Source organism: Lingula anatina, chromosome 2, assembly GCF_051362555.1.
Source record: "Lingula anatina isolate TDL-2025a chromosome 2, LinAna3.0, whole genome shotgun sequence".
Lineage (NCBI taxonomy): Eukaryota > Metazoa > Brachiopoda > Lingulata > Lingulida > Lingulidae > Lingula > Lingula anatina.
In genome coordinates, this window is record NC_141768.1 from 13,031,225 (window position 1) to 13,057,501 (window position 26,277).

The 26,277-nt window shown below is 34.8% G+C and overlaps 2 protein-coding genes and 1 long non-coding RNA gene across 6 annotated transcripts in view; 1 reads left to right on the plus strand and 2 right to left on the minus strand.

Annotated features, from left to right (window-relative positions):
* Positions 1 to 172: 172 nt before the first annotated feature.
* On the minus strand, positions 173 to 1,771 carry LOC106176434 (uncharacterized). The gene is made up of 3 exons (XR_001239753.2): positions 1,545 to 1,771; positions 1,263 to 1,307; positions 173 to 1,048 (listed from the first exon to the last, which is right to left on the minus strand). It is a non-coding gene; the product is annotated as an uncharacterized LOC106176434 (long non-coding RNA).
* Positions 1,772 to 1,873: 102 nt separating this feature from the next.
* Positions 1,874 to 3,880, plus strand: LOC106176442 (small ribosomal subunit protein uS12m). 2 transcript variants are annotated; one of them, XM_013558832.2, is made up of 3 exons: positions 1,874 to 2,008; positions 2,287 to 2,365; positions 3,137 to 3,880. In XM_013558832.2, the coding sequence occupies exons 2-3, from the start codon at positions 2,296 to 2,298 to the stop codon at positions 3,706 to 3,708; spliced, it is 642 nt and encodes a 213-aa protein (XP_013414286.2). In that variant the 5' UTR covers positions 1,874 to 2,008; positions 2,287 to 2,295; the 3' UTR covers positions 3,709 to 3,880. The 2 variants fall into 2 exon arrangements, with proteins under 2 accessions (XP_013414286.2, XP_086860498.1); XM_087004372.1 differs by lacking the exon at positions 1,874 to 2,008 and adding an exon at positions 2,078 to 2,116.
* Positions 3,881 to 6,567: 2,687 nt separating this feature from the next.
* The window catches only part of LOC106176441 (protein jagged-2), a 53,459-nt gene continuing 33,749 nt past the window's right edge, over positions 6,568 to 26,277 (minus strand). For all 3 annotated transcript variants that reach the window (XM_087004359.1, XM_013558830.2, XM_087004360.1), the window contains 20 exons: positions 22,796 to 22,856; positions 17,709 to 17,842; positions 17,101 to 17,220; positions 16,588 to 16,701; positions 16,104 to 16,331; positions 15,737 to 15,783; positions 15,361 to 15,534; positions 14,733 to 14,883; positions 14,303 to 14,467; positions 13,914 to 14,027; positions 13,505 to 13,618; positions 13,114 to 13,227; positions 12,705 to 12,849; positions 12,362 to 12,447; positions 11,940 to 12,053; positions 11,482 to 11,606; positions 10,915 to 11,196; positions 10,461 to 10,592; positions 9,964 to 10,150; positions 6,568 to 9,521 (listed from right to left, as the gene is read on the minus strand). In XM_087004359.1, coding sequence (XP_086860485.1) covers positions 9,052 to 9,521; positions 9,964 to 10,150; positions 10,461 to 10,592; positions 10,915 to 11,196; positions 11,482 to 11,606; positions 11,940 to 12,053; positions 12,362 to 12,447; positions 12,705 to 12,849; positions 13,114 to 13,227; positions 13,505 to 13,618; positions 13,914 to 14,027; positions 14,303 to 14,467; positions 14,733 to 14,883; positions 15,361 to 15,534; positions 15,737 to 15,783; positions 16,104 to 16,331; positions 16,588 to 16,701; positions 17,101 to 17,220; positions 17,709 to 17,842; positions 22,796 to 22,856 — 3,077 coding nt within the window. In that variant the 3' untranslated portion in view covers positions 6,568 to 9,051. The remainder of the gene's footprint in view (positions 9,522 to 9,963; positions 10,151 to 10,460; positions 10,593 to 10,914; positions 11,197 to 11,481; positions 11,607 to 11,939; positions 12,054 to 12,361; positions 12,448 to 12,704; positions 12,850 to 13,113; positions 13,228 to 13,504; positions 13,619 to 13,913; positions 14,028 to 14,302; positions 14,468 to 14,732; positions 14,884 to 15,360; positions 15,535 to 15,736; positions 15,784 to 16,103; positions 16,332 to 16,587; positions 16,702 to 17,100; positions 17,221 to 17,708; positions 17,843 to 22,795; positions 22,857 to 26,277) is intronic.

Below are 26,277 nucleotides of genomic sequence, written 5' to 3' on the forward strand. Positions count from 1 at the left end.
ACTTTCAAGCATATATACATAGTACTTACACTAGGCCGAAAAAGTTTGGAAACATGAATTTTTTTTTCAATAATTTAAAAACTGTGTAATGTAGTGGGAAAATCTTCAGCGTGTATTAAAAAAGTAACAAATGGTGGCTACATTATCCATCAATATTTGGTTAACTCCTATGGTTATTTTATAATTTATTCAAAACTGTTTCCCAATTTTTTTTATATGTGTGTATAAATATAAACAAATTATGTGGCCTAAAGAAAACTCAACTCTGATGGGAGCTTAATATAAATGAACCGGTTTATCATTCAGTTATGCTGACTGCACCTGGTGAGATTCCCTGCAGAGTTGGGTGGATCCATGTAGACCAATGGTGTGTATGGGAATGGGGTCCAAGAGATTAATGAGTGGTGCAATGTACTATCTCACGGGGAAAATGTCAAAACTTTTTGACATATCCCATCACAAAACTAACAGCAGGTATAAAAACAGCTGCTTGCTTTTCTACTTCCTAGTAATGTCAAGTTTTTTCAAGAACAGTTTTTCAATTTATTTTTAACAGTGAATACTGTAACAAATATTTAAAACACTGCTAGATGCCCTTTAAAATGCATGCATCTAAATGGAGCAAATTCACAAATAATGGTTTTGCCAATAAACTTGAATAAACAATTTCTTCTTCAAATGGCCATTTTTTTCTCTGTTAATCTGCTGTTGCTCTAAAATTGACTTTGCAGTTCTACATGTATCCCCGTAAATGTGCTTAAATTGACACATACAAAGAAAGTGACACCTCCCAATCCTTGTCTTCAGATGTTTATCAATGACACTCCAGCAACACTGATGTCCTGCATTGCATGTAAAACGGGCCACCATGAAAGTAATTTTTGTACTACAGCCATTTCTTGGAGAATATTCCACTGTGTAAAAATATTCAGGGGTGTTTCCTGGCTTATGGATTTCAAACTTCATGATTTACATATTCCCCAGTCACTGTAGTCTTTGTCTTTTATTTTATTATCAGAGTTCCATGAATCCACAGTAAAATAATAAGCTAGAAAAGATGGAATAAAAAATTCTGATAAAATCAAGCCCAATATGGTGATTTCATATATAAACTACCATTTTTAATGATTGTTGTAAAACAAAAAGTTATTTTGACAAAAAATTAAACCAATATCTCATTAAAATATAGTGTAAATGATTAGCTTCTATTAAATGATATAAAAACTAAACTACAATGTACTGCAGTATGTATACACAATTACCTTCAAGAAGCCGAGGAACATTGTGATATGCTCTTTTTCTCATCTCTAAAATACAGAAAAAAAATCAAATGCTGTAAGCTTTAAAATTTTTGACTTCTGCTTTACAAAGTATATTTGCCAATTGTTGCAGACAATGAACAAATTTGTGTGTAAACTTGGCGTATTACTTTATAAGTGGCGGCCAAAACAACATGCACTTAAATGGAAGCACCTCGTTAAAAAAAAAGATGAAAAATTGTGTTCTTAAATAATCCAATATATATATATACTGTATATAATCACCTTGCGACTTGTGCAGTGCATTAAATCCAAGGTAAACTGCTCCCATAAAAACCAATTCTACAAATAAAATTCTCTTGGAAAGTTGCACTGGGTCCCTTTTATGTTTCTTTTTTTGATACATGAGCATGATGGCTACTGGCTCGATAAGTTTTATCAAGATGTCAGGTAAATAGCAGAGAAAGTTATAAAATGTTCACAGCTCTCTTGTAGAAGGAGGTGAAATGTGACGAGGTAAGAGGTATGTTTGTAATGATGGTTTATTTTCAAACAAAAGTATATATTGTACTTAAAAACAACATTAAAGCCCAGTGGCTAATGTATACAGCGTGGGGTTTAATGTAATAACCTGACACTTTTATTTTATAGGACACAGCGTTTTTGCTTCTTAAAACTGGATACAACTTTATAAATTATATTATTCATTTTAAACCTGAGGAGTCGGCCATGCTAACAGCTTTGGATAGGTAACGATCCAAATGTTAAAACGCACTTTTTGATTTCTAAAAAATAAACATGCAATTTAACCATGGGTCATTTAGATTAAATTGATGTTTAGGGATTTTATAACCATTGTGCGACATTTCAAGCTTGGTTGAAAGGGATTGCTAACGTTATCTCTGCTGCTTACCTTTTCAGTTTTTCATAGATTGATTTGCATGACCTAGGTTTCTTATTTGATTGCCAGCTTTTTGTGAGTTTGTGATGCTTATTGTGTCTTGAAATATGTCTTAATGCATTTCAGGCTGTCAACATGAATAACGTATCAGCGTTTGTTGGAAAATTCCTGCAGATGTCGGCCTCTCTATCCTCTAGGATAATGGGTAATCATGTTTTCAGCCTCAGATATCTAATGACATTCACAATGAAACGGGTCTTATAAACAAGACAGTGAAACACAGTGCAATACACTAGAAAAAACATGTCCAGTGGCAAGTAAACACAGGAAATGGTCATTCACAAGAAAATAAGGTGTATCTTTGATACAAGTTGGCAAAATCAGTACAATTTGTTAAATTTGGGCGTTCACCATATTTCCAAGAAGAGCCACCAGCCAACATTGCCGATGACCCATCAATAAATGAGTCGTGCAAATTTGTTAAGTTGCATCAACAATATCAATTACCTTTTAATTTTATATTTCGTTTCTATATTGCCCTGTTTTCATGCAAGTGACCATTTTCTGTTATATACTTGCAACTTGTTTTTTCAAGTGTATTGCATTGTGTTGCACCAAATTGTGCATTTGTGGTACACTGACATTGAGTAAATATCTTTCATCCATGATCCTATGTTCCATCAGACTGTAAATGTTCCATCTGTTTTATACCAAGAGCATAATGATAATAGTTATATAATTAATAAATTTATTAAGATACCTGACCTTAATATTATCATATGTTAATCATCTTGTAAATAGGTGCATACTCGTCCTATGTGTACTGTGGATATCATTGTATGTCATTTTTACTGTATCGCTGCATGGAATTCTATATAGTTTTTTTTTTTTTTAAGTTCAAACTTTTCTTGAGAAGAATCGCTTATGACCTTTCACATAAGAATTGAAAATAATGATTATCTTATTAATGTTACAGGCATGGCACACCAGAGGTTGCCCTTATTCAGGCTATCCTCTTTAAAACCAGATGGAAATATTATGATGATTTGTAGAACTTCCACTACCCAAAATCAGATATGCAGAATTGGATTAACAAGGCCTAATGGATGTTTGAACTCATTTGGTCATAAAATTATGCCTCTGAATCAGATGCATGGTAGGACACATTTTCAAACAATATTACAACTGAGCACACCTTCCCGCAGCATGACAACATTGAATCAGATGCATAGACAAGCGCGTCCCAAACCTAAGAAAAAGAATTCCATACAAAAAGCCATGATGGGAAAACCAGCAATGAAGGCTGTTGTTCTAAAACCTATTATACGTAAACCAAAAAAGCCTAACTCAGCCAACAGGAAATGTGTCAAAGTACGGCTGATGAGTGGAAAAGAGGTGATTGCCTATATCCCTGGGGTAGGAAATAATCTCCAGGAACATCATTTGGTACTTGTAAGGGGCAAGGGCCCCAAAGACTTGGCAGGAGTGAATTTCACATGCATGCGTGGACAGCTTGATCTTGGTCTTCCACAAAAAAAGAAGTTATGAGAAGTTTTAAAATGACAGTAATCATGAAAATTACGAATATTTGGTGAAATGCAAATTAAAAAAGTATTGTAATGGGACTTATTTCACTTTTGTATACCAACAATGATAATCCATCTGGACCTGTTATAATGAAATTATAATGAAATTATCAATAAACATATAACAAAACTTGGTCAAGAAAACTTAAAGGAGTTGTGATGAGCTTAGAGTTATCATTTTTGTGTTATTTATTCAATACATAAACTTAATGCAACATGTAACACTTTTGATCTATGGGCCATTTTAATGGTCATGTCAGTGGTGAATCATAGTTGGTATCTACCAGTACCCTATATCACTGAAGAAACACTAGTCATAGTTCATCTTTTTGATAGTTGCAAGTCTTGGCCCTGGTTTCAGAAAAAAAAAAAAACAACAAGTCAGTTTCCTTGCTGAAGATGTATGCATGTGACCATGTAACATTGGTAGCAAAGATGTTAGTCACTGGAACTGACTCCAGTTTTTTGTGAAACTGGGGCCTGACTTGCCAATGATACCGCTATGATTTTATCTAAAATGACCTCCGATCTTAAATGGGAAGCGTTTGGGTCATCTGGTTGCCCTGGGTCTAATGAGTCTAAAGTTTGTTTTGGGGCTAATATCTTAGTCTAATTACATTGCGTTTCACATAGAATCTTAAAGGCTTTTTACCTTGATCTTTCAGTTTTGAAAGTAAGCCCAAAGACCAAATATCATATCCTAGTCCTACCCTCTACCAGGACAACTGATTGATTTTTCACAAGAAATTCACAGATGTGTCTTTAGATAGATAGATAGATAGACAGTCATTTGGGTCTCTGTCATGCGAATGTGAAAAATGTATGTACAATATTTGCCACCCTGGTAGAGGGTATCCAAGTCCTACTTTAAAGCAGGATAAAGCTACAGCTTCTCACTGAAACCAAGCACCTGAGAGAATACACAACACTTTTTAAGTAGAAAGTATCTTCTTTATAATATTTGTTATCAGTCTGATTAACTGATCAAGATCATCCTTCACTTTCAATAAAAATTTTATTTCGAAATGTTATGCATGTTGGCTCATTGTTTGCCCTTCATATTATCATTATCACAAACCTTCTTAAAACAATTACTAAGACTATAAATTTGGATGAAAAATACAGCATCCTTTGAAGGTGATCCTGTTGTAAGTGTGTGATTTTGAACTATCATGAAGGGAAAATTGTAACAAGTGGTCAGTGACAAAAATTATGACAGGACCTGGGTTGGTTCATTCTATCATTGCATCAAAATGGACAAAAACTCTATTTTGTGCACTTTTAACATTCTGGCATTTTCTGTGTGCAAATTTGAACTCTCATGGGCCTGAAACCATATGCTTGTTACAAATTTTTGATATCTATGTTACTGTTGTGTACAATTTAAATTTGGTATTGATTTTGGTGTTAAGCACAATGTAATTTTTCATTAGAATTGACAAAAATTCTATTTTGTGCACCACCACTAAAGGAAAACCATGTTTCTTATTGTGCTCACACTTGCAATTGTGATTCTTATGAATAAAACAGAAGGAAACCCAGCTCAATTAGTTTTTTTTTCAGGTTTTTAAAATAATTTTTTTCACAAGTCAAGATTTTCAGGGTTATGAATTTAAACTCTAATGAGCCTGAAGGCCTGCCTATGCCAGCTTCATATTCTTCATGTCCATGTTACCTGATATGCAAAATTAGAATTTTGCGTTGATTTTGCTGTTATGCATGTAATAATTAATCAAAGTTGACAATTAAATAACCCATTTTGTGCATCATTTTCTGCTTTGTCTGTACATTTGACTGCTTTGTTTACATTTTTATTATATTTATTTCATTTGTGTGTATGTGTGAATCTGTGCTCTCATACATAAAACTGAATGAAAAAAATTCTAGCTGTTTAGATAGTGAACTTTTAAAACCATTCCAAAAATAAACTGTATTGTGCAACTTGAAGTATTTATACCTCTTCTGTGAATGACTCTTATTTTCACAGAAGTTGAGGCTTTGGAGCAATTTCCTGTTAGCCATTATCAGATAATTGATTTTATGAGGATGGAAATGTAACAATACTTAAGTAGATACATTGATGTAAATTTTTTTCTGTAACACACTTTAATACTTTTTGTCCATTTAGTTCAGGTTATTAAATGTCCAAACATTAATCAGAAGAGAAGAAATTTTATTCAAATGATGTTCAACCAAATGGTTGATCAATAAGAGACCATTCCCACAGATTTTTAGATTGATCTTTCCACCTGGGGAGTCTCACTAGATTGCTGTCATCTGGATCGACCTAACTACCTGGGGGTTCATGCTAAATTGCTGTCAGCCGAGCACGCATGGAAGTTAATTACCCCCTTACAGCTTTTAGTAGGCAGGACAGACATTTAAGCCGGCTAAGCTGACAGCAATCTAGTGAGACTCCTTACAGGGATAGATCTGTCTAAAATCTGTGGGAATGCAGTCTTAAAGGTGAACATGTTAAGCAGTTTATTTGCAAAGTTTTACCATGAAAAGAATGTATTTGTCATGATTTTATAACACATTGCCCCTCTTTTAGACGAGATGCTATGAAATGCAACCTAACTAGTAGAAGTTAAGTGGATCTAAGCCCCCTTTCCCCTTCTGCAATCATATGTAGATGTAACACCAAAATGCAAAATATGTCACCCAAAGGTTTTCATGAGCCAACGTGCTAGATTTTTCATTTTCAGAACTAAAAGTGTAAGCTTATCTAGCAACAGAAAATGTGGCAATATCAGTAGAAAACTTCTTGGGGTCTGCAATTTGGACTGCAGGATTCATTTTACAACCAAAACAACCTGTGTCTAATTTTATTCTTTATTGTTCAATAAGTTACCACTTGTTTTGTACAAAATGTACAGTCAGTAAAGAAACATTTCAGAGCTGTGTCTAAAATAATGCTTCCCTTCCTTGTTTTAAACATAAATACAATTTAGATACAATCTTGATTGCACCATGCATAGAGTTGACCATAGATTATGTGTGAAAAAATACTCAATTTTTTTTAAAAACATCACTTGTGAAATAGATGTCCAGTTACAGAAATATTCAACAAAATAAGAAAATTGTTAGATTTTTAAAATTCATATTTAGTGTACTTGTTACACTGACATTTTCACTCATTTTGTATAACTCCATATTATATTACTGTTAGGCTACTAACTTTAGAGATAGGTCTAATATTACTTTTACTTTGGTTCACATTGCCTTACTTCTTTTTCTTAACATTACAACACAGAGACCATTCCCAGACCCTATCGTACTAACTGTGGATCGATCGATCTATCTACTAGTGGATTCTCACTGAATTGCTATCAACTTAAGGGGCTTAAATGTCTGTCACACCTACTGAAGCTGCTAGGGAGTATTTAATTATCGTTAAGCAGCTTCAGCAGGCGTGCCAGACATCTAAGCCGCTTAAGCTTAAACCAATTTAGCAAGAATCCCTCGGAGATAGATCGATCTTGTCAGATCAATCTAGGTATGGGAACCCAGTCAAAGTGTTTGTTTCAGTATTCAACTCTTTAACACATTTACTAAAAAATCTGGAAATCATTACCTCTGGTTAACAAGTTTATCTGGAGTTTCTTGGCAAAGGGTCACATGTTTTTTAAGAATTTTCTCAGATAACCATTTTTCCATCTCTTTATTATTAAAGCTTTTATATAAAGGGCTACTATTTTTTCATAATTTTATCATTAGGCAGACCTTTTGCTTGAAAGTACATAAAACTATGGGGTTATGTACAAGGTCCAATCGGAAATGAACCCTTTACAATGGTCATTAGCTAGCCTGTGTATTACAAAATCAACAATGTGAATCATTTGATATTGCACAAGCAGGTAAGAAAACGCACATAAAACATACTGAGAAAATGTTAAGTAATAAAATACTATATGTACACTTACATAACAGACTGCTAACAGAGATTTACACATTTGTTTCATTACCTTTGACTTATATGAAAAGTACAATTAATTTTATTGTGGTCTTTGGTTTGTCAGTATTATGTGATTAAACATATCACCAAATGGTAAGTTACAAACAAATGACCATAAATTTTTGTAATTCAAATCAAATTCTTAATTCAACATTATTTTAGCAATTTTGTTTAATTTTAAGGATTCATCCATTAGATTATATTCATTCCATTTAGCTTAGTTGTTCAACAACTACTGTCTTTCAGATTAAAATGAAATGTTTTAGCAGATAATTCAATATTAGCTCTTGCAATTTTTTCAAAATCAAGGGGAGACAGTGGTCAAAAACATTTTCATATAAAGTCAAACAGAATTTATGTTCAAGATCATATGAGTAAAAATATTTTTAGTCATAAACTGAATTTTAATGATTAAACTGCATGCAAAATGATCATACTAGTTTTATAAAATCGAATGCAGAACTCGTCAACTGTGGATGAAATAATTCACTTCTTAATGAAAGAAACTTAAGGAATGGTAACACATGAATTTTTGTGACTCATTTAAGAAATACTCTTGAACTTTTGAAAAAGACATTCACAAATGAAACATATCAAAAACATTATATAGCATGACAACAACAACTTAATATTTGGTGAATAATGGGGCAATTACGTAAAAAATAGAATGAAATGACTAAATAAAAAAAAACAAATCACGAACTGTACAATGATGATGAGTAAAAAAAAGATCTGTACATCTATGTACAAGGCCATAACTAATTCACATTCAACAAAAAGGGGCACCCAAAATAAGATCTATTATTCAAGAATACAATAGGACTATCACAATCTCATGTTAAGTCCAGTGAAAATTGAAAAAAAAAAAAAGAAACTTTACTAAAACCAAGGCTAAAGTAACCAGCAAACAAGTCACCTAACTGTTTAGATAATCTTAAGATACTAAAACTGTCTATTAAAACTGCAAGGTACTAAATGTGTGCTCCACATTAGTATCTGTCCTGATCTATAAGTCCTAATATCTAGCTACTCATATCTACTTTTCTGATATATCCAGGCAGCTAGTGCAATACCACACCAACTTATAACCCAGCTATCATTAATACTGTGGAGAATAAGATGCTCTAGTAAAATTACGGCTCACTAAAGCACTGTCTGCCAGAGCAACCTAGTTTGCCAACAAAACATGACGATGAGAAATCAACAAATACAAAAATAGTCAACAATATCTTCACAAAAAATGAACTGACATATACTTGTCAACAACTTAAGTTTACAGGGTTCTGTACAGTTAATAAATAACACACTACCAGTATACACAAGAATCACTTGACTCTAACATAACTGCTACACAACTATTTCTTCTCCATGACTTGGGTGGTGACCACGACCCCTGTTTAAAGTTCTTGAGATCTCTATGTTACTCTCCTTTTTCCTTATTGGCTTTTTTAATGGAGGATCTTCAGGAAAGCTGCTCGAACTGTCAGTATTATGGTCTTTATGTAAGTATGAGTGCCCTCCTCTCCTTGGGCTTTTTTCATATTTTTCTAAATTATACTCAATAAGTTCTGTGGTGTTTGTTCCTGAAGTTGTTCCTCCACCTTTGTCTGTTTCAAACAGTGGATTTCTATATCTGCGTAGATTGTCCTCAATTTCCAAGTTTGTTTCATTGTTTCTGAATTCTGTGCTTGTTGAGGACGAATTCTTGTGTGCACGTTTCTGCTTCCTGCGCCTGTGCCACACAATCAGTACAATTATTGCAACTATTCCCATTAGACCGATTATAGAACAGATTACTGGGATTAAATAAGTACTACCTGAAAAGGGAGAAAAAAGATAAATATAAATATTTGTAAAGACAATTTGAGATTGCAATAGATGTGCCTTCATTCTATTAAATACTGGTAATTTGTCAAATGTTTCAGTCAATTGTTTTTTAATATCACGTTGCAACTATTTTCCCAAAAATCTCGTAACTATTGTTATTGCTGTTTTTGTTAGTAAAAAAATATAACATTAGAATTACATAATACTAACCTTATATTTCTTTATTAACATAAATTTATCATTAAATAATAAACATATGTTTATTAGTATAAGCTGATTTGTTACAAAGGCAATGTCCTGACACGTTAAAGTATATAGTTGCAACATTGGAGGTATAATATACAAATCATGCATTATCAAATATATGGAATACATAAAAATACTTCATAGAATGCAATGTGATAGGGCATGGCACATTCATTTTAGACTTACTTTTATCTACAGTTTTATTAATGATTGTTGTCTCTAATTTGACCTCCACAACAGCTACCAGGGCACTGCTGTTGCTCATACGATTGCTTATGACATCCGACATATCTTCTGCTGCTCTGTGGACAAATGGCTTTGACTTCACAGAGTCTGCAGGTTGGGATTCAGCTGACGACTCATATGGGGTGGACTGGAACAAGGAGAAGAATAAACTCATGTTTTTCTTATCAACATTTGGATTAAGTCAATGAAAAATTGATTTTCATGAGAAATCAGCTTTTTGTCAGATATACATCTTGCAAAGGACATTACATTATGTTATAGCTCTTATCAAATCATATCTATATGTATTATCAATAATGAATCCTGTTCACGAAACTTCAAGTCTTCACCTGCAAAATGCAACAATCACAATACAGCTTTTATAATTTCTTTCAATGATAAAAGACAAGCATACATCACAAGACCTTTCTAAATAAGATACTCAATATGAAACTAACCACTGTTATTTCAATGGCATCATTTTGGCCACTCTTGATAGCACATAATATCACTATTGTTTTTTCTTGGCTGAGAGTTTTTACAATTGGCAACTGGCGAATACTATTGCAAATGCCCTCCACTGATATGCCCTGTAACATAAAGATAATATGTAATATGTGACTACCAACTTCACAAAGTTGGGAGACTATTGTTTATAATAATATTGTGATACCATAAAAATCATAAAGTCCAATGGAACCTTTAAAAGTCTTAAACTATTCTCATGCCAAATCTACCAGTAAATTGCTCCAGACTGATGGCAAGTGTTACAGATATATTTGAAAGCTTTTAAAAAATTTTAACAAGTGCATCCAATTATCTGATAAATTAATTAACAGATCGACCTATTAATTCTCAAAACCAAACCAATAAAAATATCTGATAAATCTTTTATTTCCAAAACATACTCACGGTTGGCATTTTTGATTTGTCAAAAACTAGGGTAATCTTGGCACAAGTATTACTTGGTTCTGCTGCGTTTGGCACGCACTGTGTGTTAACACCTGGAGGGATATAGGGGGCCTCTGAAGGTCCCTGGGGGGACGCTGAGTCAACACAATGTCCCCAGGGTAGGCAAGGAGGGGTGAAGCAGACTTTGTTGGTCTCTGCGATGCACCTCTGTCCAGCTGGGCATGCCTCCACTGGCTTTGAACTGTTTGGATGACTGAGACAATTGAGCGGACCACACCACAGCTAAAATGGGGTTGAAAACCAATCATAATTTATTTGCATATATATATATAAGTTTTATACCTCTTCTACAAATGCCATCGTTACAAAACCAAATGGAATGAAAATGAAAGAAAATTTTACACTTGCAATCCTGTATGCTCAATATCTTTGATGATCACAAAGATTTGACAATTATTATCAATGACTGGTTAATTAAAATTAATATGTGTCACTTCATCTACCTACATATATAACAAAATATGCACCATCACATACACTTTCAACTGATAAAGCATTTTTCTTTACCTTGGTGCACTGAACCACTCCATTATTGCACTTGCAGGAATTGCATTCATGTTCCCACGAAGAGTTATGTGAATATACACGACGGCTGTATGTACATGGCAAGGGGGCTGGCTGCTTCCCAATCACTAAAAGAATTTTAACAACTTGCATTCCTTGGCACACAGCCGATCTATATTTTTTGATACTATAAAAAATATTCTATCTAATAACTATTCTAACAATTACAAAATTTGACCATGCAGCCAATTCTTTCTGGAATCTGTAAACTTACAAATTAAATCTAGACATTCTTTTCAATATCATTTCCAATACAGTGATGAAATCCTCAAAACTGACTATTAACACTTCACCGTATGTATGCATACTCGTGCACATGTGCCTGTGTGTGTGTGTGTGTGTGTGTGTGTGTGTGTACGTGCATGCACACACATGTCAATGTACCAGTGTATCATACTTACCCTCCTGACATTTGTCCCCTGTTCTCCCAGGAGGACACAAGCACTTATATGACCCAATCTCATCTATACATGTGCTGCCATAGGAACAGGGATTGGAAAAACATTCATCTATATCTGTAATAGATATGGCAAGAATGTATCAATTTATATGGCAAAGAATTTAACACATGCAAGGAACAAGTTTTGACAAGAAGTGAAAACCACTTCAAAATCCTAATCAGCAGGATCCTCTATTAAATCAAGTCAACCGTTAAAAATCAGAGTCAAGGATATCTGCACAAACTGAGACAGAGGCAAAGGCATCTTCAACATATAATAGAAAAAATGACAATGCTATGAGCACAAGGAAGTAGTTTCTCATATAAGAGAAATCCAATATCCTATAATATGTTTTGCAACTGTTTATCATTTTCAAAACTTACTTATTCTGCAGTCAGGTCCAGCAAAGCCACTGCTGCACTGACACTGGTGCCAGTTTATACCATCTATGCACTTTGCTCCATTGTAACTGAAATACAGCACCATTTAAATATATCATCACATTGTGTCCTATCAATGTATTTTCTAACAAATCATACAAACAAATCTTGAAAATAGAAAGTCTTTTATACTGTGCACACTATTTGCCTACTCAATTAACAAAAAAAGTGATTAAACTATATAATACATACAGTATAGCATTCTTGCAATGACTGCTGCAGTATGTAATGATGTCATAGCATAGGGGTGCTTTATTTTTAACAAAATCATGATTCTAGTTCTCACCAAGGGTATGGATTGCAGTCATTGATGTTTTCCCCACATGTCACCCCCTCAAATCCTTCCCTACAGATACAGGCAAAACTGTCACCAGAGTTGACACAGGTCCCACCATTGCTACAGGGGGACGAGTCACAGCTGTGGTTTTTAGCTGGAATCAATGTAAGCAAGATATTAAGAGCACATCTATTTTACAAAATATTAGCTTTAACAAAAAAGTAGTCTGATCATTTTATTCTCATTGACATCTTGTCCATGTAATCCTGTTTTCATATTTCTTAACTACACTGATTACTTATACAAATATGATTTCATTCAAATTATTATTTACTCTGAATAAAATATGGTAAACCAAAGCTCACTGCAACTTTAAAAAATGTAATTTAATTTTAATTTTCACTAAAAAAAAGCTCACCTAGATGGCATGTCTGGCCCTCCCACTGAGGTGGGCACAAACATGTGAAAGTTTCCCCGAGATCAATACAAGTGCCACTGTTGGAACAAGTGGAAGCATCACAATGGCTGTGCCCTGGAGAACGGAAAAACAACTTCTTAATTCCTTAACTCAAAGTCTAGAGGATATCTGTTGAAGTACAAAGTGTACTTAATTGATGGAAACATTTAAACATGTGATTTAAACATTACGCCCATGCACTTATCTAAGTAATCTAAGTAACAGTATGTTTAGCTATGTAATGTACAAATATTACTAACATTTGCTACAAACACGAGTATAATGACAAGTCAGGAAAATTTACAATACCAAATCTTTTCTGTGCTCATGTTACCAGCAGAAAGTTACTCACTGAGGTTACATCTTTTTCCTTTCCACCCATCTTTGCATAAACAAGTGAAATCATCCACCAGGTCCACACATGTACCATTATTACGACAAGGTAGGTTTTCACAGTCGTCTTTGTCTATAGAAATTACATGACATTAAATTAGAATCTAACTCAGCACATTCTGCAATTTTGTTTAAGTTAAGTTAATAAAGAATATTCACAGCACTTCTCTGATATGTAGTTGATAACAGCAAGAAGTGAGATTAGGCATTTTGTGACAAATTTAACAACTTAACAGAATATGGGTAAAGCTGTGTGTGTGTGTGTGTGTGTGTGTGTGTGTGTGTGTGTGTGTGTGTGTGTGTGTGTGTGTGTGTGTGTGTGTGTGTGTGTGTGTGTCACAGTAAACCCTTTATTCTTATATACTTACTAATGTGACATAGGTCTCCCTCCCAGCCTTCCTTACATATACACTGGAAGTCATCAATCTTATCAATACAGGTGCCCTGGTTCAGGCAAGGATTTGGAGCACAGTCATTGATGTCTATAACAAAACAAAACAATGTCTCATGGGCATATCAAACAATAGTTCATATCCAGGAGAAGCTATCATTGTTGTTGAATTTAAGTTCTCTTTACTCTAAAAGTTAACAAAATCAATCAAACATGATTAATTAATCACACACCACTGTAAATCCAACATTTTCCAACCCAATTGTATTACATGCAATATATAAATTATGTAATTTTAAATTCAGTAGGCTTACATTTTAACTACATTTTTTTCTCTCAGCAACACAGATATAATTTTTCACTCACTTTCATGACAATAGGTTCCCGTGTAGCCTTTATCGCAAACACATCGGAAGCCACCGTCTGCCTGGCTGTAACAAGTACCATGATCTCCACAAACTCTAGAAGGCACCAGCTGTATACCACCCAGGCTGGTGTTTGATGGAATGGGAACTGTGCAGCTGTCAATAACTGGTAAACAGAATAAAATGATTCTTATCAACATTGTACTTATTCTTGTATTACATTAACTTGCCGTTATCTTGTGCTATAAAACTTATGGGATTGGATGCAGGAAGTATTCGATAAATATCTCGCAAATATAAAGAGAATTTTAACATTGGCCATTCCTTATATCATGGTAATTGACATTCTTGCTTATATAAACATTTTGTTTAATTTTTAATGTCCTTTAGTGTCCTTTTATATACATGCATATTAAAATCAAAACACTAACCTTGGCATGTCTCTACTTCACACCTATACTTTGGCCTTGAACAATTCTTGTCTTCGTAGTTTTCAGTGCATAGGCAATAGTAGTCATCTACCATGTTAAAACAGCGTGCCCCATTGCGGCAAGGATTTGGATCACAAAGATCAACATCAACCTACAATAGAACATGAGGTTTTATTGACAAGGATATGAGGTGACCAATTTAACTGCTATGTATCACTAGAAGATATACCAGAAGCCAATTTTTTTAAAAAAATTCAATCAACTATAATCCTTCAATATATTCATTATACACCAAATATCATCATGCCAAAAGTGAAACAATTTTTGGGACCAAAAAGTTCCCACAAACCAGCCAGAACCATGATTATAGTTTTTAATCCCAACTAGTAAGTGGGAAAAGTTGAACAATATATTTATGTTATCAGCTGTGCCAAGTAGTTAAAGATATTGGTTCAGATCCTGTTTGAAAGATGATCTGAATTCTTACCCCTGTTAATAATCTGGAGATTGTGATAGAGACCAAAATACCATAAAAGCTGACAAGGAGCAAGTAATTATATACGTAATGCGTAATATACCCTCGCACAGAGTCATCTCAAATGAGGAAATCCGTTTCAAAACATCTTACCTCACAGTTAGTTCCTGTGTACCCCTGGGGACAAAGACAGCGATAAGAGTTGACAAGATCTTCACAGTGAGCGCCATGGTGACAAGGGTTACTGCCACACTCGTTGATGTTGACCTCACAATTTCTGCCTACAAACCCCTGAGGGCACTGACAAAAGTAGTCGTTCACCAAATCCTAGACAGAAAATTAAAAAAAAATGTTGATCAAATCAAATTAGAATTTCTCTAGCAAAAGAAAAAAATCAAAGGATGGAGAATCAGTTTCAGAAGTATTTCTCACCATGCACTTCATTAATTATGAGAATTCACATCAGGCAATTTATATTAAATTTTGTGTTTCTACCACCAGATAACAAAAGCTGGCAATATGTACTTACTGTGCAAGCACCTCCATTCTGGCACTGGCCATGACAGTCCATTATGTCTAAAGAAAAAAATAGAAGAAACAGTGATTAGCACTCCTTTAGCTTTGATGCACCTTTTACAAGATGTAAGGAAAAACATTGACCAAGGTTGTAATATATTAAGTTCTGTGCAATTACCATTTCTTTTTTGTTGAACAAATTGTTAAGTGGCTGTGCATGTGTGTGCTTGTCTGTATACCTGTACATGCAGAAATGCATGTGAATATGTGTGAATTTGAAATGACAGAGAAAAGGCATGTTAATGAAATTCTAAATCCGTTGTCAAAGCCAAAAGAAAAAAACACTTGTCAACATAAATATAACTGCACATAATACTTACTGACATCACAGTTTTTCCCAGTCCATCCCACAATACAATCACAAACGTAATCTCCAACAAGATTGCGGCAGGCATATGCATTCTGACAAGGACTTCCTGAACACTCATCTGCATCAAGTTGACACTGCGACCCACGCCACTCTGATTCACATTGGCAAAAATAGCCATTTTCTCTGTCATGGCAGGTACCTCCATTCAAACATGGAATGGACGCACATTCATTGATGTCTGAAAAGATTCCATAATGTTTGGCTTAAATATCATGTCAACATTACTCACTGAGACTCAGATTGTGGCTCTTTGCCTTATAATTGTAGTGCACTTTTTACTGAATGGACACCTTTTTCTCAAATGATTTTTACCACTTAAATCAACTCCTCATTCCAATGTTATGAAAATCACATTTCAAGAGTATAATTTTTCGTGTACTGAGGTCTGAATTATTAATAAAGCATTAGGCAAATCATTGAACCGTCATACTCACTGATGTCACACAGCTCCCCAGTCCAGCCTGGCTCACAGACACAAGAGAAAGTCCCCTGCCTCTCCACACATGTGCTGTGGTTAGAACAAGGTGATGGGGCACAGATGTAGTCAGCTAAAAAAGAAAAACATATATACATATCTTTTTTCATGCAACAAGAGAATGGGATGCTTTAGTAATATAGGCACTTGCTTTGGTTAATTTTCTCATTCAAATCATCAGTACATGTTATTTTTCCTTGGCATTACTTACTAATGCAGTTATCTTTTTTCTTAATTAGTAAAACTAGCATGTTATATGCCTTCATATTAATTGAATCAAAACTATAATAATTTTCTTTGTCATGAATGACTATCTGCTATGGAATCTTATCTAAATGCATAAGCTACAAAAACAATACCTGAAAACATTTTATATCAACTGATTACCTTGTATAACATGCACACATTAAAAATCAATTTCCAACATACAACATATGTACATATCAGCTCAATAATCAAATGTTATCAATACCTCTCTCACAGTTGACCCCAGAGAACCCAGTTGGACAGTTACACTGATACTCATCAGGTGCTGTGTTACGACAGGTGCCTCCATTGAGACAGGGGTGCTTGTTGCCGCAATAATCTAGATCTGGAATGATTATCATCATTGCATATCAGTGCTACATATAGATATTTCAATTTCATTGGAACTATTTGCTACAATACAGGAAATTTTTGAAATTACATTTTTTCTCTGCTGATAAAGATTATACGTGATGTGAAAATATGAAAGCAGGTTTACCATTTTGCAACTAGCAAAAAGGAATTGAAGCTTGCCTGAAGAAAACATACATATTTATAAAAATTCAGATGGCATAAAAGCATTTTTTGCATCATTTTCACAGGTGACTGGGATGATGCTATTCAATCTGTCTTTCACAATAACCTTCTTTGATGTTATAATCAGTAATTGAAGGGGAGGGAAATTATAGTGGAAACCCTGCTCAGTTATCGCACATCACAATTGTAAGTGAGTTGTCATTGAATTCCAACACTGCTTTGAACTTCAGAAAATTGCCACCCGCATGCGATTTCTACGTTTACAAATAGCAGATTACAACATAACAAATGTATCACCTTTGTCACATAGGATGCCTCCCCAGTTGGTATCACATATGCACTGCCAAGGAGAACCTTGACAAGAACCATGGCGGCAGTTTGGATAGGGAATACACTGGTCACAGAGTGGGCCCTGCCAGCCAAATGCACAACTGAAATTTTTAAAAAGTATAATTGCTATGTTAGAAAAATAATATCCAACAGATAATTGTCAATTCCTGATTTTTTTTCTGAGGCTTCGTTCACATGCAATGTCTATTTTCTAATTTCTATTTTCTATTTACGGTATGTCTTATGATCACGGTCTGTGGCCTGAATATCCCGCGGCGTAATTACTGGCAGCGCGAGCCAGTTACTATAAGTTACTATAAGTAACTGGCTTGCGCTGCCAGTAATTACGCGGCGGGATATTCAGGCCACAGACCGTGATCATAAGATAGCGCAAATAGAAAATAGAAATTAGAAAATAGACACTGCATGTGAACGAAGCCTTAATGAATTCTATTAAGCTCTATAGTTGGGAATTTTGAATATCAATATGTCATGCATTTTACAAATTAAAGGTACCCCTAATGACAACATAAAAATAAAAGCTTTACTTGTAAAATTTTACATTATCTGAAATACAAATTAAACAATTGTTTTTATATCAATGGAACTTTCAAAAATATTTACAAATATTTAATCAGACTCAATGTAAAAAAATGATACTTTATATTTCTGTTATTTTATAAAGTTTAGGAAAAGAAAAGGTGTAAGTGATGAAAACAATAATTGGAAAACCACCATATCAACTATCAGTGCAGTCGATTAGTGGTCACCCAGTAGCCTCTGGGGCTTTTTAAAATGACCACCAGAAGGTATAAATGACATCATAAGCACTTAAAGGCATCTGAGTAAAGCAAAACTTCTGATAGGATTTGGGGACCTTTCCCAACTGTTGATGAGAGCTTAAAGCCACCTTATAGTGCCTTAATCTTCAAGTGAACAGCATTAATCACATTTGCCAAACATTCTAAGTAGATAAAGAGCTTACCAATGGACAAAGGTATCAAACAATATTTGGTATTCATGATTTTATAGGGCTTGAGCGAGATTTGTAAATATGGCTGGTGTACATGTAGACTTTTTTAGGCACTATAGAAACTTGTTTTTGGCTTGAGGTGTTTGTTTCCAATTTTGAGAAGAATGGGTTTCAATTACTGATGAAATAAAATAAATTCTGTACTTTTAACCTTTCCAATCTGGATTTTAATCTGTTTTGACTTCTGTAGTTTTTTACCCAGATTCTGGAACCGCAAAGTAATTTACATGCACTGCAAGCTTGTCGCTCTCACATAACTCATGGATATAAAAGTGCATTTAATTTGTTTTTTTGCTGCTAAACCATACCTAGATCAAAAACTGTACAACAGAGGCCTGACACAGAGTCCCGTTTAACTACTTTAAAGCTCGAAGCATATTTGCAACACCTGTGCCATGACAGTCAAACATTCCCACACTACGCCACTGATAAATGACTGTTTAGATCCTGTTACTATAACAATCAGCTTCTAACTGTCGAGGAAGGGGTGACAGTGTGGCCCCTTCACCTAAGAAGCACACAATTACAGTGTACACCTCAACAAATTGCCATCTAGGTATCCACGCTTGTGGCCTCACGCATGCTTCACTTGTCACAGGCTCAGACACTGTGGGGAAACTTGAAACTGCCTATTTGTTTTCTTTATCACAAGTTGACAATTCAACAATTTGGGTGAATAATACTGCCTTTGGGCCGGCACTATGTTTAATATGCAATGTAGGGGTCATTGACTATTGTCACACTTGTTTGTTCTATAGATAAAAACTGCTTGTCCCCTCCCCCAAATTGAAACTTCTGCACTCTATTAATCCTAGAGGTCATTGGATAACAATAGCTCAACGTGCCTATAGTATAGGCTCGAGCAAACTTTCTCACGGGAAAAATCAGCAGTGCTGAATGCAGTTTGTGACTCACCTGTGCATGACGCAAGGGGGTTTATTTTTCACCTGTGTTCAGAATAGGATCTGGGGCACCTCCAGTCCCCCCTTACATCCCTATCTGTCAAGTCCCAATTGTGAAGGTAATCAGGACACAATACCAGGCAAATATAAGAGCCTGATCGAAACCTTTGATGATGAATTTGATACAAATATTTATAACTGAGCCTGTAATAGAGTGGAAGGACAGGTGGATTGAGCAGGAGGGGTTGGGGGGGGGGGGGAGGAAGGTGGGGTACTAACACCTGTTGGCTGAGACATGCTTATACATGATGAACCACAGCACATTCCATTGATGATTCCCCTTGATTTATTCCTATCTGAATAATATCAATAATTAAAAATGAAATAAAATAAATAAAAGAAAAATGAAATTTAAAAGAAAAAGTAATAAAAATAATCAAGCATTTGTGTAGTGATAAATAAAAATAGATAAGAGAAAATCTGCAACCTGAATCTTTTTTTAAAACATTGTTCATCGTATTAAAAAAGATTATGACAAGGAAGTGAAATGTCAAATTGATACTGTGTAATCATACACATTTGGTATGTTCACATATTATAGTATTAAATGATATAAATCAGTACCACACATCTGAATGAGCAGCAGACATAATTTTTTTTATATTGTCAGCCTAAATTATCAGATTACCATAAAACAAAACCACAAGTTGGCACGAAGTCATGATTAAAAATATTTGTTCTCAAATTTCCAACTGCAGATAAATGGACCATTAAACCCTCCATTAACCCGCCATGTCTACATTAACAATGTATGGCACAATCCTACATCATCACCTGAATCAATGGGGATTTAAAAGAACATACCTGTACACTGGGGCTTTGTGGAAGTGTGGGAAAATAGAAGAGTAAGCAAACATGCTCAGACAGTACAGGACAACAAGGGGTCGTATAACCAGACCAAACAAACCACAGCTTTACCTATTGGCACAGTTGAATTAAAAATATAACCTTAATGCAGAATGTGGTCAAAATATGTCATTTTATGCATCAATTATTGTTAACTGAAGTGAGAATTTGAAACCTAAAGAAAAAAAATAGGTATTAAGATGTACAAGGTGCCTAACAAACATATTAAACGACCGAGTGACATACCATACAGGTCATATAATGCAACACCTACAGCAAGGCTGATGGTGGAATGTGCATTTTCAATGGAGAATGTATTCATATAGAGATGGCAAAGGAAAACTTGGTATTATCCTTTAGTTAAAACAGGCATCAATATCAGAAAAACACACCTTTCTATTGTGTGGCCAGTGTCCAAACATTTACTTTCCATATTTGCTAGCATTTCTTTAATTACATGCCACCTGTGTCAATGGAGTATTAAACACTAGAATGTTGAAACCAGAAATATGGACATTTGGTGACAAATAATTACTTTTCACATGAATAAATTTAAGCATTGCATAAGGCATAGATAAGTTGTCAAACAAAATATATTAAACAAAAAACTGAGCATTTATATAAATGTGGAGGGGTTAAATTCTAGTAAATTTTTAAAAGAAAAGATATTATTTCACTAAGTGGTCTTACATCATCACTCACGTGTTTGGTTTTATGATAAAATTTCCATTATCTACAAGGTCCCTCCCAAACACAAGACTTTTAACTTTAAATAAGATCAAAGGGCTCAGATGAAAGGCTGTGCTTATTTTGCTCCTCATCTCTATCACTTTTATTGTAACATTATTTTTGATCTATCTCATGAAAAATATTTTCTACAAGTTTGGTGTAAGTCAAAAATCAAGAATTGGAGTGTGAAATAAAGTAAAATGTTTTTTGCCAGCTGGATAGTTCTTTTTGGTCTGCAGAATGTTTCACATGGCAGTTTTTTAGCATCTTAAACACAGGTCACAAATCACTTAATGCCAGGGTTTGTCCTCTGTGTTGATGAACTTTGTGATAAGACATCACATTCATTATGTTGTTTGGAAGAGATTTTTCCCCTCTACAATCCGTTAGCTAGGTAGGCACCCTCTGCTGAAAAAAAGCGTGGGAAAGTTCTATGAGAGGAGGTAGTCGATGTAAATCATGCCCAGGGACAGTCTCAAATGGCAGAATGGGGCAATCACCCAAGACCAGTCCAAATTGAATCTTTGCATGCTGGGAGTTATTCACTTGCCTAAAATCATCCCAACTGGATCACATCACTACTTTTACTGCTTTTAAATATATAATACTTTTATTACAGGGTCACTATGCTCTTCACAGCTCAGGTACTCTCAGCACATGCCAGGGTCCAAAGTTACATGAACTCAGTCCTCCACTGTTTTGGAGACCTTCCCTGGTCCTGTCACTCATAATAGGGAGTCACTGCACATAAATCATGCTAACAACTACACTTAATAGACCCTCATTGCCTTTAATACACCTGGGTCTAACCTGCCTGTCATCACAATGTTACAGATTAAGTACTGTAAATAGACTCCTCAAACTGATCTCACTGAATTTACCCCTATGCCTTATTATTTGCTTGGTTGATTATAGGGGCTATGGCAACCTAGCCACCACCACATTGTACCACAAACATGTATTCTTACTGAGCAGTTCACATAAGCTTATCATAAAATGTGCTTTTAAAAGAGATTCTGCAAAAATAAACTGAAGTCCTTGACCCGCTACAACTCTTACAGGGCCAATTTTTTATTTCAAGTTTCAAACCATCTGTGCAAATTAAAATGCTTTGTGATATGGGGGTTTAATCCATTTAAGTAATTTTACACACCCTATACTATTAGTACAACAGTTCTAAGAAATGTGACTGTAATCTAAGACATGTGAAATAATGTTAGATGTGTGAAGGCATGGTTGCAGAAATTGCTTGCATTTCACTGACATAAACAATTGAAACTTTAATTATTCTTACCCCTGAAAAAATGCTACCAGCTATAAATGTAAACTGAACTTTGTGACTGCTTATTTGGTAATGTGGGAATATACATTTTTTTTTTTTTTTTTTTTTGCATAACTGCTGATGATAATTTGCTATGGGAGGGCTTAGAAGGATGAAAAAAGGAAAGTGAAAGGAAATTTGGGCAGTGGGGCTATATCCCTACCTGCATTCCCCTGGCTGGGTGCATGACCCATGGATGCTGTGGCAACCCGTTCTACAGATAGCTGGAAAAGCAAACAGATATTCTTATGTATAAATATCATACAGGACAATAGCTTCAATTATTACAGACTTGTAATAGTTCTTATTACTATAAACAAAATAAATAAACCTGTCTATTGTTAAAAGCAAAGAATGAAGTTAATGAAGCACAAAATGCAGTGAAAACTAGACATTTTTCCTCTATGAATCAACACAATAGTCTTATAGACAAGAGAGAATAACATTAATTCCACAAATAATACAGCCTGTTATAGGCAATTCTGCAAGACCAACCCAGCAGACTTCAGAATTCACAAACACAGCAGTATGTGATGTTGGATGCAATGTAAAAAGTTTACCTAAGGCCACAGGCAGCCAAAGGCTAGCATGTTTTCTTTACCTGAACACGGCATTAACTAAAAATTTATTAGGAAAATATTTGGTTTGGGGGTTACAGACGCTAACAAAGTCTTGATAAGCACTGAAGGAGAATGCCTGGTGTCACAATTGCACTTAGTGTTCTAAAGTCAGTCCTAGTGACATAACTGGGATTAGAGGTCTACATGACCACGTCCAGACATGCCTATGAGACTTGGCAAGGTGTGCGACACCAAAGATAAAACAACACGGTTGTAACAGATTATAAAGACATGTTGCAGACTAACGAGTAAAATGCAACAGCTTTCTGTAATACAGAAGTATTAAAAAAGTATTAAAAAAACATAAGTACCATTTTTCTTTTCAAATTTGTGGACAGCCCATCTGTTGTGAAATTTGCATTTTTATAATTTTTCTTCTGTGATGTGTGTGTGCGTGTATGGGGGAAGAGGGGGGTGTAAAGGTGTGAAAGATAAGAGCAAAAATTTTCCAGTATTAAGGATAATATATGCTATAGCTTTCTTTCAACCAACCTGGATAAAAATGTAAGAGTTTATCAAACTTTACACTGTGTACCTTTCTGAAAAAATGTCAATTTTTGATAATTTATAAAACATGCTGAGTATTTCTATTTTTAAAGACAGCAAAGGGGGGAATGTTAAGGCACAATTATGTAATCCTGTTTGTTAATTTTAAAATTGTCTGTAAAGGGGATATCAAATGTATAGTGATTTTAGTCAAGATAGGTTGTGCTGGAATAGATAAGCTCAACTTGATGGTGTACATCATTTAAGGTATTTCAAGTCTGAGCACCTCAAAATCAAAATTCCCTCTACGGCTATATTTCAAACGGAGTATAAAAAAGTATTATGGGATGTCATCAATGTAGTCAATCTATGCTTGCAGGAAATACAGCTTCAACATCTCTTTAACTGTGTGCAAAAACATCAAAAAATCCCCAGAGGCACAATGTGAACAGAATCAAATGCGAGGCATATTTCTAGACCCCATTCAGAAAAACACATCGTACTAGTTAGGTACATCCAACTCTGCAGGGATTCACGCTAAGTGCAATCAGCAGAATCAGCTTAATTGTCTGATACACCTCCTCAAGCAGCTAGGGGGTAATAAAGCTGAGCACACCTGAAATTTAATTACTCGCTAGCTTCTCAAGGGCCCCTACAGAGTAGGACTGTCCCAGCTAGTAGATGTGTCTATCTGAATGCTCCCTTATAAACACCAACATAGAAGCCATGTATAATTCCACATCACAGCAATTTTCCCAGCTGTGTCACTCTTTCTGGTAATTTATGCTATACTATATTTTGTTTTACACATGTTATGTTTTCTCTCCAACATAATTTGTGTCAGCTGTAAGAGAACAAGGTTTACCCTACAGACACACTAATGCAGTAACATGTTTTGGCCCCTCATTTGATGTCTGGTTTTTCAAACATTTCGTGACAAACTTGTCAAGCCCCATACTGTTTTATAAAAGACATCCTGCATCATTGGCCTCCTTTGCTCTTGAACTCTGTACATATATGGCATTTGACATATGTAATATCAATTTTTAAAAAACTGACTGCAAGTAATTTATATTGTCAAGTCCAAGTTCATCTACTCGTAGAAACATAAAGGCAACACTAAAAGGACACCTTTCCATTCCTGTTTAATTTTTTCAGCACCTTTAAAAGGATTGTCAGATGAACCCCAGAAATATCATGCAAGTCATCTACTCATCAATGAATCTGTTAACTAAGGCCATAACTTGTGAAATTTTTACATATGAAAGAAACGACAGCTGAGAATTATCCCACATGTGTGTTGACATAAGACAATGGTCGATAATTTACATGGCACGCACTGGTGGGTAATTAATACACATTATCAAGACACCAAGAAAAGAGGGCTACTAATGAGTGGTGTACTTTTCCAATATCTGGTCATTTGTATCGCCTATCAATATTTTCCAGAAATTGTGCTAAGTAAAGTCTAAACCTCACAGTCCAGGGGTAGACTACGTTATTAGTGCTTCATGGTCAAGAAAATATCATATTCTTTATATAGTTATAATTTTCTGACGGAACTAAGACATATTACACAAAAATGGGAAAAAAACTCCAAATATGGAGGAAGTGTGGGCATAGAGATGTGTGCGGACATACATGTGTGTGCGTGCGTGTGTGTGTGTGTGTGTGTGTGTGTGTGTGTGTGCGTGCGTGCGTGCGTGCATGTGCCTGCAAGTGGCCATCAAATCAAAATCTTAACATCGTCAATCTAACTGAAACATTTCAATATTGCAGATTATGCATTTTGACCATCTACTAAACTTGCATGACTCCAGTGGTTGAAAGAGTTTTAAAACATCAGTAACAGTGTGTAAGTAGCGTGTTAATTGTCTTTTTCTGACAAAATACAAAGTGATTGTTCAGCATAAGCAATAACTACTGAATGAGTTAAAGATTGCAGAACCCCATTATTAGAAAAACTTGCAAGGTGTAGAAACATCAAAGTTAACATAAGTTTTCCATCACAATGAAGGTCTTGAACTTACTTATTAAATTATAATATTGTATTGTTATCTCAGGCAAGCAAAAAAGAGAACTTAAATAATTCACATGCAATGCCACAGATACCTCCAATAGCAACTTGTTATCTAATTAGTAGATAGCTGATAGAACAAAAAAATATTGCACTAAGTCACATCTATATGAAAATCAATAACAAATATACCCATCACCAAGTAACAGTTTCTGTGGTAAAACTTACTTTTTGGTGGTTAAAAGATTCATAAATATAAAATTTATCTTCTAAGTGACCTTCAAATTCTCATGTCTTGCTATTTTTTCTTACCTAGCAACACCTAAAAAACACTACTAAAAATGTTTTCAAATTGACAGAAAAACTGGATTGGGGGGGGGGGGGTCCATTAGGTCACTGCATTGGTTTAATGATATTAATGGAAAAAGATGCTTTTCACATTTGTTTGTTTTGAGGATGTTTTATCTTAGGATTTGTTCAATTCATGGAGAGATTATAACACATCAGAAGAAAAGTTGACTG